This window comes from Silurus meridionalis, chromosome 27, assembly GCF_014805685.1.
Source record: "Silurus meridionalis isolate SWU-2019-XX chromosome 27, ASM1480568v1, whole genome shotgun sequence".
NCBI classification, from domain to species: domain Eukaryota; kingdom Metazoa; phylum Chordata; class Actinopteri; order Siluriformes; family Siluridae; genus Silurus; species Silurus meridionalis.
Genome location: NC_060910.1, coordinates 18242512 through 18262406, shown reverse-complemented (window position 1 = coordinate 18262406; position 19895 = coordinate 18242512). Strand labels below are relative to the sequence as shown.

Below are 19895 nucleotides of genomic sequence, written 5' to 3'. Positions count from 1 at the left end.
GTGCTTCTCGTTTATTTCTGCGTTTTGTACGTTGATTTATAAAACCTTAGCGTACATTATGGCTTCTTCGTGTTACAGGTGCAGGAATCTCCAGATATTAGTTTTAAGACCTATGATTATAATTTGTGGATTGATCATGAACCAGTGAGAAGGTTGTGGTCGTGTGAAAGTTTTCTACAGATCTATATTTCAATGTAATAAATACGAGTACTGGGAATTAAAATCAGTTAAAAACCTGAACAAATGGAACAAATGGGCTGAACTGTGTGTTTAGGAGAAGCTGAACTTCTTCACTGCTCACATCACCGGGACCTCAGTCTGGGTGTGACCTGAAATAAACCAGACCAATGCTTTACATTACAATTCCATTCATCTGAGGTTCTACTGAATACCAAACGTTATTATAATTTTACTTATTACACAAACTTTATAACCTGCTTTTATCACGGATATAAAAATGTAAACCTGTGATTTGAAATCGTTTTCAGTAAAGTCTGATTAATCAGGAACAATCAGTGATGTGTTAATATTTTCCATGAACATGAATTATTCATGTGGCTTATTAGCATATGGAGGAATATATTAAAATCCGAGTTAGATTATTCCCTTTATTATTCCTGGATGTAATTCGATTTAAATATTATTAATTGTGTCGCGAGACCGTATTCACTCACCACCATCAGATGGCCATTTTTCTCCTTGTACGCTGTGGCTTCCTGTCCGGTGCTGAAGTCCACAAAGTTCTCCTTACCTCCATTAACCTCAAACTTTATACTAAACATCAAATGAATAATTAGACAATCATAATTAATAGATCATTTTAATTTGCAGAATTAACTGAATAATTTCTGATCTTCCTAATGCACACTTATAGATACCGGACAGGAAGTGACATCAGATTCCTTACCTCGCCTGGAGCACATTGATGGCGTTCTGCTTCTTCGCCAGCACGCTCAGCTTGGTCAAAACTTCATAGAGGTGATCACACTGAAGTATCAGATCTCCCTAATGGAGAACAGGAGGTTTTAAATAGAGTTTCTGCTACACGTTACAGCTTCATCTCAGCCTGATGTGGTGCAGCAGGTAAATCCACCATGGAGAAAATGGATTTGGAGCTCGTAGATGTCTTTTTGTTATTAGATTTTTAGGATCTAAAGTTAGTTGTGCACTAGAGTGTAGAGTCTGGAGAAACCTGGTACCTTTTGCTTGGGGCCGTCACACACCACGTGGAGGATCATGAACGTGTCTCCCAGGTTACTGACAGAAACACCTGAAAAGCACAATAAAATCTCAGTGTGTAAATGAGGACACGTCCAGTACGGACGCTGATGGTTCACAGCTCACCTTTGAGGGAGACGTACTCCACTCTCTGTTTGACCTTGACATCTTCTGCAACGTGAAGTGCAACCTGGGTGAGAATTAACTGCCTGGGTCTGGGTTTGAACCCATTCCGGTCATATTTGACCACAGGAACACTGTACTGCAGAGACAGAGACAGTAGAGGAGAGGAAAAAGGTATGGATGAACAGATAAACAAGATATAAAAGTGGACAGAAGATAAGAAGATTTACTTCCACAGCCAGTATGATTCATTAGGACACACTTTTATAAATGTACCTTAATGCGTTCTGGTTTTACTATCTGGAGGACACGTTCATTAATGTCCTGCTCACCTACAGGGAGACATGAGGCGCCATGTTAATACATAATGCTCCATGATGCTTCATAATGCTTCATGAGGCTTCATAATGCTTCATGATAACTAAAAATCAGTTGGGATTCTGACATTGTGTAATAAAAATGACTGCTGAAGACACTAACAGTGATGATGATGATGATGAAGATGGTTACAGGTGTTTTACTCACTGATCCTGGTGTCCACAAAAGGCACAGCCACGCTTTGAGGGTAGCTTTCCTTCTTCCCTTTAAAAATACCACTGGTGACCCCCTTCAGCTGCAGCTGACAGAAGAAAAGGATCATCACATTAGTAAGATTATATTTGTTATAAAGTTTGTGTATGTCATGTTGTTTGTTATACAGTTTTACAGTCTGCATGAAATTGGTCTGAAATGTGTTTTATAAAGAGTTGTTATTAATATCATTATAACCTGCGCTTTCCTCTGAGGCGTGACCCCTCGTACGTACTTCCTCACTAACAAGCGCGTGTGCAGACGCCGCAGAATCTCCGACGCCTGCAAGAGTAGAAAACAGCTCTGTCCGTGTCGCTGACACAAATAAAGCGATGGAAATGATGTTCAGTTTGTGGTTAATGCAGTACGGTGAGATGTTTATTACCTCTCTCATTACAGACGGAGGAGTGAGCCATGTGCTTTTATCCAAAACTGTTTTGGGTAAATTATTCTTCAGTCTGTTCAGGTAGCTCTGTCTGACAAACGCCAGGTACTCGGAGTTATCAGTGGGTTTCGCCTCGCCACGTGTCAGGTACGCCTTAATAAATCTACAGAAACACAAAAACAACACTATACGACACATCAAAACCTAGCAACCTCTACTTCTAATCTAATATTATTCCAGACAACATGAGGGAAGATCATAGTACATAGAGCGTGTTATGCATAATGCATAAAATAGACATCACACAACATAAAGCTACATCACACAACATAGAGCTACATCACAACATAGAGCTACAACACACAACATAGAGCTACATCACACAACATAGAACTACAGCACACAACATAGAGCTACATCACACAGCGTAGAGCTACAGCACACAACATAGAGCTACATCACAACATAGAGCTACAACATACAACATAGGGCTACATCACACAACATACAGCTACAGCACACAACATAGAACTACAGCACACAACATACAGCTACATCATACAACATAGAGCTACATCACACAACATAGGGCTACATCACACAACATACAGCTACAGCACACAACATACAGCTACAGCACACAACATAGAACTACAGCACACAACATAGAGCTACATCACACAGCGTAGAGCTACAGCACACAACATAGAGCTACATCACAACATAGAGCTACAACATACAACATAGGGCTACATCACACAACATACAGCTACAGCACACAACATAGAACTACAGCACACAACATACAGCTACATCATACAACATAGAGCTACATCACACAACATAGGGCTACATCACACAACATACAGCTACAGCACACAACATACAGCTACAGCACACAACATAGAACTACAGCACACAACATAGAGCTACATCACACAACATAGGGCTACATCACACAGCGAGAGCTACACCACACAGCGAGAGCTACATTGCACAGTAAAAAGCTACATCACACAGTATAGAGCTACATCACACAACATAGGGCTACATCACACAGTATAGAGCTACATCAAGGAGCATAAAGCTACATCACACAACATAGAGCTACACCACACAACATAGAGCTACATCACACAGTAAAACGCTACATCACAAAACATAAGGCCACATCACACACACACAACATAGAGCTACTTCACAGTATAGAGCTACATAACACAGCATAGAGCTACATCACACAACATAGAGCCACATCACACAGCGTGAGCTACATCACACAACATAGAGCCACATCACACAACATAGAGCTACATCACACAACATAGAGCCACATCACACACACACACAACATAGAGCTACTTCACACAGTATAGAGCTATATCACACAACATAGAGCCACATCACACACACACAACATAGAGCTACTTCACACAGTATAGAGCTACATCACACAACATAGAGCCACATCACACACACACAACATAGAGCTACTTCACACAGTATAGAGCTACATCACACAACATAGAGCCACATCACACACACACAACATAGAGCTACTTCACAGTATAGAGCTACATCACAAAACATAGAGCCACATCACACACACAGTATAGAGCTACTTCACACAACATAGAGCTACATCACACAACATAGAGCCACATCACACACACACAACATAGAGCTACTTCACACAGTATAGAGCTACATCACACAACATAGAGCTACATCACACAACACAGATCTAGGGACTAAAGTAAGTTGTCCTGGCCACAAGTGCTTCGAGTGTAAACCGAGTACAAACAGTGCAGGACAAAACACAGTGCAAACAGACAACACAAAACAGTGTGAATTGAATGTAAGTATCTGAGTGTGTTTGAGTTCAGAACAGTTCACACTCCAGGATTTCTACATGTTTTATAAACTGGAGTTCCTGTTACAACAAATTTACTGGGTGTTTTTCACTTTTTCATTTCATTACACATTCGTGTGTCACTCACTTTTTGATGATTTTGACGGCCCAGGCTCGTCTCTCTCGCTCTTTCCGAGCCTGAACTCCTCTCCAGCATGTTTCAATCTTAGTAGCTGATGATAAAAAGAGATTCCTTGATGATGTCATATGACTATTAAGAATTCATGTTTACTGTCCATTACAGTGAAAGTGTGTACCTGCTTCTTTCTGTTTAATGAACTCTCCTCTAGTGCGGTATCCCTTGTACTTGGCTTGGATCTTTGCGACTATAACACACACACACACACACACACACACACACACACACACACACACACACACACATATATATAATAGTGTTAACTGAATTTGTATAAAACATCCCACTGGCTCAGAAGAGCCGTCTCTCTGAACTCTTACTCCACTGACCCAGCTCGTGTTTACACAGCTCATACGCGTCCTCGGTGGCAAACAGAGTCCTGGCGTAGCGGATGAAGATTTTAGTTCTGCAAACAGCACACAGGAATAAAGATTTAGATGTTTTTTTTACACATCTCTGTCACTTGTGTGTGTGTGTGTGTGTGTGTGTGTGTGTGTGTGTGTGTGTGTGTGTAATACCTGCCCATCTTGTACTCATCAGGCTGGTAGCCCAGGTGCTGCACCAGTCTCTCCACTCCCTCAGAAGGAACCCCTCTCCAGTGTGGCCAGGTATCAGGACACAGAGGTTTATACCTGCAGCATCACCATAAACACACTTCAGAGTCTCAACATCATCATCATCATATTCTGAAATATATCTTTAATCTCTACTTCAGATTTACATGACACACACTGGGACTAAATACTGAGGATTTATATCTAAATACAGAAGCACAGAATATTCTAAAGTTCATACAATATTATAGTTACAGAATACCTCTTTAAAAATTCCTCATATCTCCTCCGATATGCAAAGCCGGCCCTCCGGACTCTCAGGTGTTCCATCAGACCCAAATACTTCACCTGGTGCCTCACCAATACATCATCAAACCTTCCTAGATCGATAAAGTGTAGCATGTAAACACTAATTACAAATAATACTATTATCTTTGCATTTAATACGCGTGTGTGTGTGTGTGTGTGTGTGTGTGTGTGTGTGTGTGTGTGTGTGATATCTGACCTGACTGCTTGTTGTCGTTGGATTTTAGGCAGCGAACGTACCAGGCTTCTTTGGCCATCAGGATCTCAGCCAGTCCCTGTAGACTGTTCTTAAACTGGGTCGCGACCTGCGTTCACATTCACACTGATTTCAGTTTATTTCACAGCTATGAAGCAGATTGTATTTATCAGGATAAAACACAGAGGAGCTACACCAGAGAACACACTCCTATTACACAATCATGTCTTAGAGACCGTCAATAATCGTGTTTTGAAAATATCTCTATAACAGTATTTATCATGTAGTATAATGGTGAAGAAGCTCCTGCTCCAAAGATCCAAGTCCATCAGTGGTGATGGGTTTAAAACTGATCTCTGATTGGCTGCGTCTCATTCATCACACCTGTCAGGGTCTCACCGTCTCGGGTCTTCTCCTGCTGTCCACCTCATCAAAGGAGAAACACTGCTGCATTATAGAGTTCTTCGACTGTCGCATGACCTGTCTCACACACACACACACACACACACACACACACACACACACACACACACAGAGAGAACTTCTTTATCTCTTGATGGAGGTCAGCCCCTGTATAGTGTATATGCTTGTGTAGTGGGCGGAGCCAAGCTGAATTCCCTCTGTACACACCTCTTTAATGTGTCTGTACAGCAGGTCATTGTTCTTGTCTATGAAGCCTGTCAGAAGAAGACAAACAGCTCAGAGCTCGAGGATGTGAGTGACAGAACGTCCGAGATAAAGAACAAAAAGCTGGAATCAACGTCTCATGTTATCTCAGTAGTTAAAAAGGGATTTAAATAAGACACATTATAGAGCACTACTCCATAACTAACTCTAACTGTAAGAACTAGCACAGAGATTCACTCAATAAAAGGTGAAGAAGTGTTGAATGTGACGTGTCTTACCCACGACGCAGTACGTCACCTCACCGGCATAATGAAGCAGACGGAAATCGCCTCTCTCCAGAGTCCTGCTGGTTTTTTTATCAGCCAACTTCTGTCTGTTATTCAACAGAAAATGACTGATCTCAGCGTTCATGACTCGGAAATGTATTAGTATTATATTAGAAAGGATCTAGTGCAAGTGGAGAAAAACATCCTGCAGAACCAGAACCAAAGACCTCATCTGCCTGTTCCAAGTGCCCTCACCTAGAGCTCCTGGGAAAACCTGGGCACCTGTTTTATTTCCACTCACGTGATGAAGTGAGGATGGTTTCCCATTTTCTTCTCCATCTTTTCGAGAAAGGTAAGATCTGTCGCATCACCTGGCATCAAGCACTCCTCGTCCTCGATAAGAGCACAATAAGGATAATGAGATCAATCCATCGCTCTATTTACATGCACACACACACACATACACACATCTAATGGAGCTTATTAAGAGCTGGAAGAAGAACGTGAGAAGATACAATGTGCTCCTGTGCAACAAGTGGCTGTGATCATGGTCTTCTTAACTACTGTACTGATTGCAGGTTCTGTACCAGTACTGAGATGATGCCTCTGTGCTTCTCCTCCACCATGTCACAGATGATCTTGTTATTAAAGAACTGCACAGGTTCCCACTGAGACACACACACACACACACACACACACACACACACACACACACACACACACACACACACACACTATCAGTCATAAGTATTTTGATTGAAGGATCAGACGTGCGCTCTACTGCACTTGGGAATAAAGATGGACTTGTGTTACCTCGATGCCCTCAGCTTCATACTCCTCCTGTTCAGCTTTCAGTGTCAGCTGGATAAACAGCTGCTGCAGCTTCTCATTGCAATAATTAATGCAAAACTGCTCAAAACTGACACACACACACACACACACACACACACACACACACACACACACACACAGAGGCAGCTGTGAACATGTTAATAATGAACAGGGTTGTGTGAAACAGCAGTGTAAGAACTCTGGAGGTCATTAACAGTGGCTCCAGTCATTTATTCTATTATTACCACAGGACACAAAAAGTACCTGTTCACACTGAAGACCTCAAATCCATAAATATCAAGCAGACCAATAACCGTCTTTCTGGACGAGTCCTGAAATAAGCACGAGAATAAAACTGTTTGAGAACCTCTGACAGAACAGCCAACATCGTTCTCCATATTCATTCATTTTCCATTCTTCTCTTGACCTGGTTCTCGAGGGACTCGTTGATGCGGTTGACCAGCCAGGTGAAGGCGCGTCCATAAATGGCTTTAGCCAGTGCGTCTCTGGCGTAGACGGCATGATCCACAGTGAAGGGACACAGAACCTGGAACACACACCATTACAGTGTTCATAACTACTGCTAATAAAAGTCATGGAGATGTGTAAGAAGCTGGAGCACTACCTCATCTGCTCTGGCTTCGATCTTCCTGTAGGTCAGAGCCTCAGTAAGAACCTGCACATGGACCCCAGTCAGCTGCACAGAACACACCAAGCTTTCATTAGCATGTGTGTGTGTGTGTGTGTGTGTGTGTGTGTGTGTGTAAGATACTGTTATACCTTTGAGACCCAGCGCAGTTCAGCGTTAGAGTTAAGAACAGCATTGCCCCTGGTGTCTCTGTCAAACTGGACGTTCCCCAGGTGAAGAACACTTGCAATGATTCCAAACAGATGCTACAGATACACAGATGTTAAGTGCACACACACACACACAGTCCTATATCCTGAAACTCTGTTTCCTGCTGCACATCACCAATGTTCTCACCTGGATGTCGCTGAGATCAAAGTGCATGACCGAGAGGGCGTTCTTCACTGATTTCCAGTCGTTCCTGTCGTTGATGGTGCTGACTTTAGCACACTCACCCTGGTGGAGGAGAGCAGTAACGTAAACGACGGTAACATGACTACTACCTGGTAAATCTCTTCTAGTTTACAGAACAAGACTTCTGTTTAATCATTTATCTGATATCAGCTTTCTCCCTGCACTACAGCTGTTCTTTTTAAATACGCCATAACCCATCAACCTGGAGCCCCAGATGTTGTTTCCATGCGTTACCTGTAGCAGGTAGCTGTAGTGGCGCGTGTCTCTCTCCAGGCCCAGCTGTCTCAGCAGGTTGTCGTCTCCTCCCTCCAGTAGCTGGTAGAATATGTGGAAATTTCTCTCGCCGTGGTTCTGATGGACCACGCGTGACTTCTCCAGGAGATAGCTCAGGATGTGACCTCCAACTGCATCTCCCTACCACAAGAAATGAGCAAAACCTTCCAAATGTCACTTATTATCTGTATAATAATAGGTTAGATATGAGATCTACAGTGTGTGTGTTTAAACCTTCTCTGACCTGGCAGTCGAACTGAATGTCCATGTACTTTCCAAAGCGACTGGAGTTGTCATTCTTCAGTGTTTTGGCATTCCCAAAAGCCTGAGAGGAACAGTTTATGAAATGATAAAGATGAGAAGCTGATCAGCCTGAACTCAATGGTTCTACTAGGAATGATTCACTAATCTCAGGTGGAAGCTCCTCCTGACTCCTTGACACACAGTATTTACAGTGAAGCTATAGGAGATATTTACTCTTTAATAATAGTTTCATCCACATTTACAATAAAATGTTGTAGCAGTTGCCATGAGGTCACTATCTATACCAGGATATTCATAATAATTATGACTTCTCGTATCCCAATATACATCCACACCGTAATTTTACTATAAAAGCAGAAGATCTGACCTCCAGGATGGGATTCGACATGAGCATTTGGTCCCGGACCGAGTTGAGCAGGGAGCTACTGGGGCAGTTAACGGCGTAATACTGCAGGATCTTCTTAGTGGCTTCGGTTTTACCAGCCCCGCTCTCTCCAGAGATCAGAATGAAGTGGTTATTGGCCTCCGCCAGCATGGTCTGGTAGGCGTTATCCGCCAGGGCGTAGCTGCAACGAGGGAGAAGGTAATGCATAAGGAGGTGGAGATTGTGGCTGCATGATGGGTTCTGCTGAGGTCTAAAGAACACCTGTGACACCGATGATGAGTCGACTGGTTTGGCTCTTAGAGAAGATAAGAATAGAATATACATGTGAAAGTCTTACATGTGAGGCGGAAGCTCGTAAAAGTTGACCACCATATAAAGGTCCATGTGCTTCTTGCTGTAGATGTCCAGCTCTTTATATGGGTTGACTGAGATTAGAAGGGTTCCAATGTAAGTCTTTAAAAAAAACAAAAAAAAACAAATGAAACAATAAATCATGAAGAACTGCACATTTTAAAGACAAGAACACCGCAGTGATCTAATCCTAATCCTAATCCCGTCCCCGTCTCATGACGTCAGAGTGAAGGGAAAAGTCTGCTCTTTGAGTTCAAGAGGTTTTCAGTTCAACCCAAACTCACGTAGATCAAGTCCTCTGAGAAGCGTTTCTTCAGGTTGTCCAGAAAGGCTGTCTCGCTGTTGTGGGCATCGAGTAGCACCATGTCCTGGACGCCGACTCTGTCTCTGGCGGTCAGCGCCCTCTCCAGGTCCAACTGACGTGCTTTACCTTTTCCTTTCTGAAAATCACAGAAAACACACGCCTTATTTCTGCTTTAGGTTTAGACCAGGATGAATATCAACATATAAACTGTACACCAGCTTGGAGGAGATTCATCCTGAATTTTTCACCAGTGGCACAAAGGATTCGATGCTCTTACACTCTGACACACACGTGGTCATCATACAACTGGTGGTAATCCAACCGCACAACCTCCCACTGTTTAACTACAGGATGTTAGAGAGACTTTCTATTGTATATGTGCTATAATGAGATATCCAATTACAGTGACCTTCACCACTCAGGTCTGTATGACTGACAGCACAATTTACTCTTCATCTCATATGAACCAACCCTCAGTATCACATCACCTTCACTTCAGTGGTCTTTAAACACACTCTAGAACATTTATAACTGTAAAAAAAGCACATGGGTACGTTTAATTTTACACACGATGTAGAAAACAGTGAGAACATTTCAAAATGATATTCATGCATTTCGGTTTAATGTTGTTTTTTTATCCGTTCACATGATTCCAGAGGCTCAAACATCGAAGAGCAAAGAGAAAAAAGAAACCTTTACAATCCACTGAAAAAACCCCTCTTCTCTACACTCGTTTATATCCCTTTCTCCTGTTGGTTTTCATGTCTTCTTTTTCCCCTCGACGCTGAGAACCACAAGTTATTTGACTTTCAAATTATAATAAGGGAGAAAAAAAACATTAATCTGAAGAATCAAAGGCCTCCTGAATCCCTGCTCCAAATTCACACACCCAATCCTCATTAGGTCTTTTCTGAAAGGAGACGTTTTTTTTACTTTTTTTTTTTTTGTCCTGTAAATTCCCCTGGAAGAAAAAAAGAGGGAGGGAAAAATATGGACAATGAAAAAGCTTTTAAAATGCAGTCTACATTCCATTACATATATTCCCTCTGCATATCCTTTCACAATTTATTCATTAGAAAACATTTAACGTCACAGTGAATTTCACACTGGCCAGTCTGTGGACAAAGGAGAAGATTTGGCCTATTTGGGCTGCAAGAGCAGGATGGAGGGACGGAGAAAGAGGAGAGGGCAAGGGTGTGAGGGAGCGAGGGAGGACGGGAGGGAGCGAGGGAGTGAAGGAGGGAGGGTTCCCTGTGTTTGTCTGATCATAGCCTCTGAAATGAGGCCTTCTTGAGACTAAATAGTGCTGTAACGGTCCGTGTCCAATTAGAGCCGAACAATGGAGACTTGTTATGAGCAGCACAGTAATATGGACTACACAATCCCAAAGTTCAGGAACTGTGTGTGTGTGTGTGTGTGTGTGTGTGTGTGCTTGAGTTTGTCTTGGTTGTGACCTGTAACAACACTACACCAAGCCTATAATTGCTTAGTGTTATTGCCTCTCACCTGTCAGCCAATCATTTTAGCTGTTACACACACATATACACACACACACACACACACACACACACACACACACATCATGTCTGTCACCCCATCCATATAGTGCCCTCAGAATCGACCCCAACACACCCCACCCCCAGTTCACCCCTCGGTCTAAGCCAAAGAGGCAGGTGAACAATATCATTGAAGGTCCCCCATTTGAGATGTCAGAACTAATCTGGGTCTTGCGATTATTGTGAAGAGGGTGGAACTCCCACACCCCCACACTTTCTCCACTTTCTCTCCATCAGTGGTACATGGGAACAGGCTGAACTTGTACTGAACAGGAGAACAATGGAACAACAGAGAGAAGGGACACTTAAGCATGTGGCACATCCCGTGTCATAGAGTGCACGGAAGGAAAAGTTGGTTCCGAAGAGTTCAGAAGGGACCGAAAATGTCCCTGATCTTGAGACTCGGAATGGTCTTCAGGAGAACGTTCCACGTGCAAACCAACTGCTGTGGGATTTCATCGATTTTTTTAACATTCCAAAAAGAAAACACCAGCAGAACATGAAAAAGTTCATCATCTGAATCACAGCAGTATCACATCAGATCAGATCAGATCAGGTGCTGTGGCACAGTGGTAAAGTGTCTTAATTAAGAGATGGTTCTTCAGCCTAGTGTAGGGTATCTGTCACAGATGAGTGGAGATGACCTCATCTGAGGGAAAGAAAGAGTCAGAGAGAGAGAGAGAGAGAGAGAGAGAGAGAGAGAGAGATGCTCATTTTCTAAAGTAGGCTAGGCCAAAGAGGAAGAAACACTATCTATGAGAGGATCTCCTGAAGTGACCTGTGGGATCCTGTTACGTTCTTATTGAAGAAAGTGGGCATTAAACCTTCAGGGATGCGTCTTACGGACTCGTGATCATATGGGACAGACTGAGGTGATCAAGCTGTGAAGTAAAATATGTTCTCAAGCTGTAAAAGCAGACGATATTAAAGAGATCCACATGTGTAATTCATGTGAAAGACGAGGACTGTGTAAATCCAGTCAGTTTCCAATAGCATCTGAAGATTCACTTGATTATGGGCAATTCAGACTCATTTAAGTGTACACACTGCAACAAAACACAACATCTGGACACAAACAGTGCTATATGGGCACACACACAACATACTTAACATCCTTCCAGGTATACCTGCATCTCAGCTGCTGTATGGACCAGTGGCTACTTGTTCCTAATCCTCCCTAAAGCTCCACTGGATGTGCCACATAGACACACCGGCTAGTCTACATTCTAGTGAGGGCCACAGAAGGACGACTCAGAATCCACTCCTAAGTGTTCTGCAGAACCACAGAATCTCCAGAACGGCCCGTGGTCACACTGTGATCCATAGAAAACAAAACATCAACCTAATGAAGTTTTCTCACTTCATATGATCCACAAAAAGTTCCAGATATATGTGTTCCTGTAGCCTGGTGAAGTCCAGTATCATCAAGTCCAACTTCAAATATCCCTGCTGCTGAGTTTTCCACAACTTCAGTCTTCCGGTCCTCAAGTTAGCATCAGCCCAGAGCTGGTGTGAACATGTGAACACCTGTCTCAGCACTCAGATGCTTGAGCTACAGAGTCGGCATGCTAAATCATTCATGGCCTGGTAGGAATGGGGGTTGCAGGCAAGCAGATCTTGTTCAGTGTTTAACTGGGTGTCTCCTAATCTACTGGGTGCAACAAAGATACAGAAACACAATCCATCTAAACCAGTCTAGCAGTTCCCTCCACTCCCTCTGAGCAGCCTCTCCTCCACGGCCACTGCGCTACAGGTCCGGTTACTTACTGATCTGTGATTAGCGAAATGCAGTGACACCCAATCACTCAACGATTCAGCAGTATCGAGAAGAAGGGTTAACGAGACCTCACGAGACCTCCTCCTCAGGGATAAAAACTGCAAAATTCATCATCTGGAGAATATGGACACTTCGGTTCATTAAAGAAGAACAATGTTCTGCTCTGCTGAAATCTGCCTTCGTATGATTTTACTGAGAAGTTTCAGTCTCAGGTGCTCCACTCACAGGCATGTTTTTGTATTTTTCAGTCTTTAAGCTTCAGGATGCTGAAGACCACAGTTAGACATCACCATTAGAGTGGTCTTTTCTTTGAGTTCCTTTGTCAGATAGTTTGAGAGATCTTGCACTTCTAGTACAGTAACTGCTACAGATGTTTTTTGAGGAAATTCATTTGACACAAGGTTATGAGATATTATAAGCATTCCCAACAGTAAGCGCTGATGACTGAAAGAAGACCTTCTTCTTCAATCTGCTTATCTGCAGCTTTCCATCATCACATTTGTCCCATTGCCAAACTGTGCTGTCAGGGGGTAGTTCACACCTCACACACCCCTCCAGGCCTGTAATGCTTGTCCAACCTTAACAGGCTTTGAGCCGCCTGCTGCGCCCCGGTACCGCACGAGACTCTGCAAATCCCATTACACATGAGTCACAGCATTTGATTCTCTCATTAGAGATTCCAAACAGAGAATAAGAGCATATTATGACACAGGCTTTGCTGCGTTCCCACCGAAAATCCAGCCACATCTCCCTCTCGTCTTTCTGATCTGCTTCTTGTTCCAAATCTTTGTTTTCTTTGCTGGGTATTTCGTTCTCATGAGAAGTCCTCACGCTCATTCCCATCAGCGTTCCCGGAATGTGCCTGTTGTAGTTCCTCTCCGATGATGAATATTTGTCTATTGTTCACTAGATGTTGCAGAAATTTTATTGAAAGCAAATTCTTTCCAGATGTTTCACCGTCACACTTGTCACGCGTGTGCGTGGCGTCATCTTCAAAAGAGATCAGAGACAACCGGCTCTGACATGCGGCGAATACACACCACAGGGGGCTGAGGAACGGGCTATAAAAATGATGACAGAACTGACAAGTTCGTCTCTCTGGTGGCATGAGGGTTTAATGTGACTTGTGGACGTGACCAAAGGTCTTCAACAGGGTCAAGGGGACGACCCTATTATTGACCCCTTGCTGGTGATGTCTCTAAAGAGGAACTAAAGCAGAGGGGAAATGTGACACACAACCAGTCGGACAAAACTCTTACATCTAATCAATGGATGCAACAACCTACACAACCAGAACAATTAATATGAGAATTTATTCTCTAATCTTCACACAAATACTGGTGATGCAGTTCATCCCCTCCTGCCTGAGGGAATATATTACAAACTATTATAATCCCATACTGATAACATCCCAATACTGTACATCTGTGATCTCACACTTATAATCTCATCTACTGTAAACACAATTACATCACTTAGCTGCTCTATTTCACTTGTATGCTCCTGTGTGTGTGTGTGTTGCATTATTTATAAACTAGTGAGTATTGTGTTGTTTCATGTCTATGACCTCTATATGTACACTCACAGCACTGGATTAGGACCACTGTAGTAATACTGGGTAGAGCCCACCTTTGCTCAAAACAATCTGTTTCCACAAGGTGTTGGAAAATTTCAGATCAAATCTCCTCCCATTCTCATTTTATTTCTAACACATTTTAATGCATGTAGTCATTCTCTCTTGGTTAGTGTATAAACTCCAGAGAGTACTTTACAGAATTAAATAAAAACAGTTGCTGCAAAACAGCCAGAGTTTTATTGGTCATGCCTCTACACATAATCACACTTTCACCTTTTAATGCAGGACATTTTAGTCATTTATACTGGTGTCACTATTAGCTAAATAATAATATAAATAATGTATACAATAAATACAATCTGCTAAAACGTCAAGGTCTTTTAACATAACACATTTATTTTTTTTTATGCCCCGGAAAAATTATCCAACATCACCAACATTTTTTACATTTCTTTTAGCCTTAATTATGTTTAATAATCACTTTATTATATGTCTCTATTATTCTACAGAAACTTTGAACAGGGAAATGGAGGCGCTAGGACCAAGAGGAGATTCAGGACGGGTTTCCTTTGTGTCCGTTACTCCGCATTGATCGTTGTGACGTGGCGGATTCACCATCTGTAAACTCCCCAAGGTCCTAAAGTCAATTAACGTGCACTTCCCTGAGGAGTTGAAACCGGTTCCGTTTATTCTCCATCACAGAAACTAGCTGATCTGGCACAAAACACACCACCTGATTTACAATCATATTCAACACTAATGTCATATATATTACCAAACAATACTGTAATACAAACAATACTGTAATATATTATAATCTACAGGATAGATAATAAATGCAGAGCTCGCGCTCCACATCCAGAACAGTGTGCACTGAGTCCCGCGCGCGCAGTAATTCAGGAATAAATACCTATATAAATACACATATTTAATTGCACTGGTGTTTTCTTTTTGAGACTGGTGTGTACAAGTGTGTGTGTGCGCGCGTGCGCGTGTGTGTGTGTGTGTGTGTACGTGTGTGTTGTTAGGGCTCGTGCTCTTCTGAATGACCGCCCGCCACTTTGCGCCCGTTTTCCCGCTGCAGCGCGCGCGCCGTGACAGAGGCGCCCAATGCGCGCATTTACACCTGTTAAAGTACCACACTGACACCACACACCGCCGAGCTCACACCACACACCGACACCAGCACCACACACCGACACCGGCACCACACACCACACACCAGCACCACACCGCCACGGAGCGCGTGAATAATCTCAGGAGTTTTTATCTGCAGTTGTTTGATATTATTTGATGGTACACGGATTAGCTACACGAGTGGATTTACAGGAGACAAAAGATTTACACAGGAGAAGAATCTGAAGAAGAAGGAATAAAGGGTTATAAACGAAACTTGACCGAAAATCCGTGATTTACCGACAACAAAGTGCGCGTGCACAAGAAGACGCATCTCTGTTTTATTTATTATTTTTAAGAAAATAGAGAGAGAGAGCAACAAGTAACTCGGATCAGTGTGGATGTTTAGAAGGCTAAAATATAATTAATGTGTGTGAAATTCTGCTGATTAATACAGAGGGAAAGGAAAGTTATTACAGCCGCACCAGCTGCGCGTCTTTTTTTCCCCCTTCCATCGCACTGCGCATGCGCGTCGCTCAGCGGCTCAACGGTACTGTCCTGGGACACCACACTGCGCATGCGCACGACTGGCTCTCCGGCCGGATCGGGAGTGAGAGCACTGCGCATGTGCAGAGCCTCTCTGTCCCAGAACAGGGTGAATGAAGAGGGAAATTTAAAAAAACGGATTGAGGGACCGGGAGAGGTGAACTTCTACATCTCTCAGCTCACATCACACTTTCTCCTCATTCCACTGCAGCAAAACAGGTGAGAATCACCTCAGTATTACATCTAAAGTCAGAATGGTATCAGATGTGTGTGATGGTAATAGTAATGTTAGAGATCATTGACAGGTGAATGTCAGGTTGTTATTAGAGGATCAGAGATCAGATTCCACCCTGTGTCTCTCTGCAGATCCTCTTAATTATCTTCTGATTTTATGTACACGTCTGTTAACCTGCAGAAAATATTATTCAATTAATGTGATCAGCAGATTATTGAACCTGAGACTTGTGTAATATTAATATGATCTAATTACCAGCAAAAACTGTTTACGTGTTAAAGTGTTAATGCTGATAAAGATTTCACACGTTTCTCAGAGACGTTTTAATAACCCGAGTGTTCAGAAGAGTGTATCAGAAGGTATGTTAATGTGCAGTGTGTGTTGTGTTAGGAAATGATTGAAGCTGGTTGTACAGACAGAATGTCAGGTCTGATGGCAAACTCAGGACATAATCAGACCTCGGCGGAGGACTACAGGTAAATACTGACTTTTCTTTTTTATTCCTCTGTTACATTTCAGTCTAAAATGATTCCTAGTATAAAGAACTAATTTCTGATTCAACAGAATTATTTTTTGCCTTAAAAAATTCAATTATTTTAAACTAAAATAATAATAATAATAATAATAATAATAATAATAATAATAATAATAATTTTGTAATAAAAAACGTTTCTCAAAAGCAGATTTGAAAATAAACTCATACTTTAGTAAGAATGAGGTAATGTTTGTGATATAAAGAGAGCAGAACTATAACATTTCACTGATCTATTTCTGTAAATCGTTTCTTCCTGGTTTTGTTGTGTAAACTGAATCGGGCGGTTTGTGAAAAGAGCGAGAGAGTGAGCGAATGATTTCTGCTCTGAATGGACGTGTCAGAAAGCATCAGGTCCGAGGTGCACTACCTCCTCCTCCTCCTCCTCCTCCCCCCCTCTTGTTTTCAGGGACACTTAACGGTTTGCATCAGTGAGCAAATAAAATCATCCCTTCTTCTGTCCACTCGTAACTTCACTCTAATTGCTGCAGGGTTACGATGAGATGTCTGAAATGTTCATCTCTTCTGAGGAGATGCTTCTTCCAGTTAATGCTGAATTGTAGACCTCAGGAGTCAGAAACAGTGCAGGAGTGACAGCAGATTTCTTTATGTGTGTGTGTGTGTGTGTGTGTGTGTGTGTGTGTGTGTTAATATAAACAGTGTGTGTAAAGGAATAATCGTTATAAAGGATAATGCAGGACAGGGATGTATGCTGGGCTTGTTTTAGTTTCAGGTTGGGATTAAGTTTAGGGGGTTAACAGTCTGTGCTTGTGACTGCTGGATTACATTTATATACAACTTACAACAGCATTGCTCAGATAGATTTCTACCAAAATATTATAATAATGACTGCATTAGACTTTTTCTTATAAATACAGCAGTGTTATATCTGTTTACGGAGCACAAAATAGTTGGATTTATTTGTTTTGTATTTATGATTTATTTGTATGTTAATGGTGATCCTGGTTATTGCACCTGTACTGACACTCTGAACAGATGGCCAGTAGGACGTCTTGAACAATCATCACAGAGGCTTCTTCACTTTGTTTCTCGATCATCAAGCCTGCAGTATAAAGTTTCATTAAAGAATTAAGAAAATTGGATATAATGATGGTATGATGATGACCAGGTGTCATGCAACGACGTGGCTTTTGTACAATAACATCAGGCAGCTGTTGATCCCTGCGTGTGGCGTTGAGGTGTCATTTCTGCGGCTTGCACCTCAGCGCTTCAGTGTAAAGTTACACTCGACTGTATGAGTGTGTGTGTGTGTGTGTGTGTGTGTGTGTGTGCGCGGTGGATGATTATTCATAGCCTCTTTAATAGGGCAGGCTGGGCGGCCTGAGGCCACGTCCCGAATCTCTCCTCTCCACTGATGTAATTTATTCAGGTGACAGACAGAAAGTGTGCCTTATTTATCCCTCCCCTCCTCCCGATCTACCCCCTCAGGCCATGTGTAGCCCCCATGCAGCCCTGGGGGGAGGGGCAGTAAGGCCCAGCTCGGGGTGGAAACAGGGCAGCCAAACAGATGGCATCCTATTTGTGTGAGGCCTGTCATTCCAGCAGATTAATGCAAGAGGGTTGGTTAAAGAAAAAGAGCGACAGACAATCAAGGGCTGGAGGGAGGAAGGGAGGAGGGAGGGGAGGAAAACAATAGCGCCACGTGCCGTGGTGCAGATTTTGTCGTTCGCTGACACAATAGGTGATCATTTTTCAACGAGGACGGACCAACTGTTGCAGCCGGCGCGAGCCCCGTTAACTGCGTTTCAAACGACCCGCTGTTTACGTACGATTCAGCCAATAGCTGACAAGCACCGCTAGTCACCTGACTAAACTGTGTGTGTGGAGGGGGGGTTACTACAGTGTCTGCAAAAATAACCGAAAACAGTGAGGGTTGTCATAGCAACCCCAATTATCAGGCTCAATAGTGAGCAAGTGGAGAGGATTGGAGGGCCTCTCTCTCTCTCTCTCTCTCTCTCTCTCTCTCTCTCTCTCTCTGTGCTCCCATTAAACAATGTACATTTAATTTTTTTGACTTCTTTTTCTGCATTATTTTTGTTTCTATTTTAATTCATGTAATATTAATACTAAAGAAAAACATGTATTGACATTTATATTATTTTATCAGTAATAACTGTTCTACTGTAGAACAATCCAGAATATTTATACGCCAGTTTTTATTATTAATAAATGCAGTTTTATAACAAAATAGTTTATTAATTGCTTCTAAAGATATTTCTATAGTAATGAATAAATCCAGACTGTTTGAAAAGCGAATAACTTCTCTTCGTAAATCTAAATGATGTGTGTTGTGACTGTGTGTGTGTGTGTGTGTGTGTGTGTGTATTTGTTTGTTTCTAGGCTCCTGACCTCAGATGTATCTGAACTGTGTAAGCTGGACCCTGGTGACCTCCAGTCTCTGACCTGGTTGACCTCGGTGGATGTCCCTCGTCTGCAGCAGCTCCGCTCGAGCCAGGCCGAGTTCAGCATGAGCGCTCAGGACCAGCTGCATGCGGGTCAGCGCACACACGCACGCACACACACACACACACACACACACACACACACACACACACACACAGAGTTTATATAAGGAACATAAAGAGCTGCAGAAGGTCTTGATTTTGACTGTGTGATTATTAACCTGCAGCAGCACAGCTGAGTAGCATGAGTGTGGCAGGAGGAACGTCCATGCTCCATCTTCAGAGTAACATGCAGCACAGTCCTCTGGGAATCAACAGCGTGAGTAACAGCTGATACGCACTTCTACACACAGCTTCCTTACTTTACTACAGAAGATCCTCAGCTAAT

General features: G+C 42.6%; 1 protein-coding gene across 3 annotated transcripts; it reads right to left on the bottom strand.

Moving 5' to 3' along the window:
* Positions 1-71: 71 nt before the first annotated feature.
* On the bottom strand, positions 72-19856 carry myo1ha (myosin IHa). Of its 3 annotated transcripts, none has more exons than XM_046841390.1 (33): positions 19729-19856; positions 19455-19590; positions 9727-9882; positions 9429-9544; positions 9074-9272; positions 8687-8767; positions 8404-8583; positions 8113-8211; positions 7908-8021; positions 7753-7824; positions 7555-7674; positions 7392-7459; positions 7110-7215; positions 6884-6964; positions 6598-6689; positions 6309-6403; positions 6034-6080; positions 5803-5883; positions 5407-5512; positions 5164-5281; positions 4866-4979; positions 4677-4753; positions 4466-4534; positions 4297-4381; positions 2297-2459; positions 2110-2193; positions 1867-1960; positions 1618-1673; positions 1345-1480; positions 1200-1270; positions 908-1005; positions 675-774; positions 72-329 (listed from the first exon to the last, which is right to left on the bottom strand). In XM_046841390.1, exons 2-33 carry the CDS (start codon positions 19572-19574, stop codon positions 303-305), a joined length of 3225 nt encoding a protein of 1074 aa, XP_046697346.1. In that variant the 5' UTR covers positions 19575-19590; positions 19729-19856; the 3' UTR covers positions 72-302. The 3 variants fall into 3 exon arrangements, with proteins under 3 accessions (XP_046697346.1, XP_046697348.1, XP_046697347.1); XM_046841392.1 differs by having other exon boundaries at positions 19509-19590; XM_046841391.1 differs by lacking the exon at positions 19729-19856 and having other exon boundaries at positions 19455-19594.
* Between the last annotated feature and the right edge of the window lie 39 nt (positions 19857-19895).

What these genes read in the sequence shown, in the direction of transcription:
- myo1ha (XM_046841390.1), bottom strand. Translation starts at nt 19,574, where the DNA reads ATGCTGAACTCGGCCTGGCTCGAGCGGAGCTGCTGCAGACGAGGGACA. An exon ending in ACGAGTCCCTCGAGAACCAG is followed by an intron (nt 7,460 to 7,554) that starts GTCAAGAGAAGA and finishes TGCTTATTTCAG; the next exon opens with GACTCGTCCAGAAAGACGGT. An exon ending in TTTTGTGGACACCAGGATCA is followed by an intron (nt 1,674 to 1,866) that starts GTGAGTAAAACA and finishes GTCTCCCTGTAG; the next exon opens with GTGAGCAGGACATTAATGAA.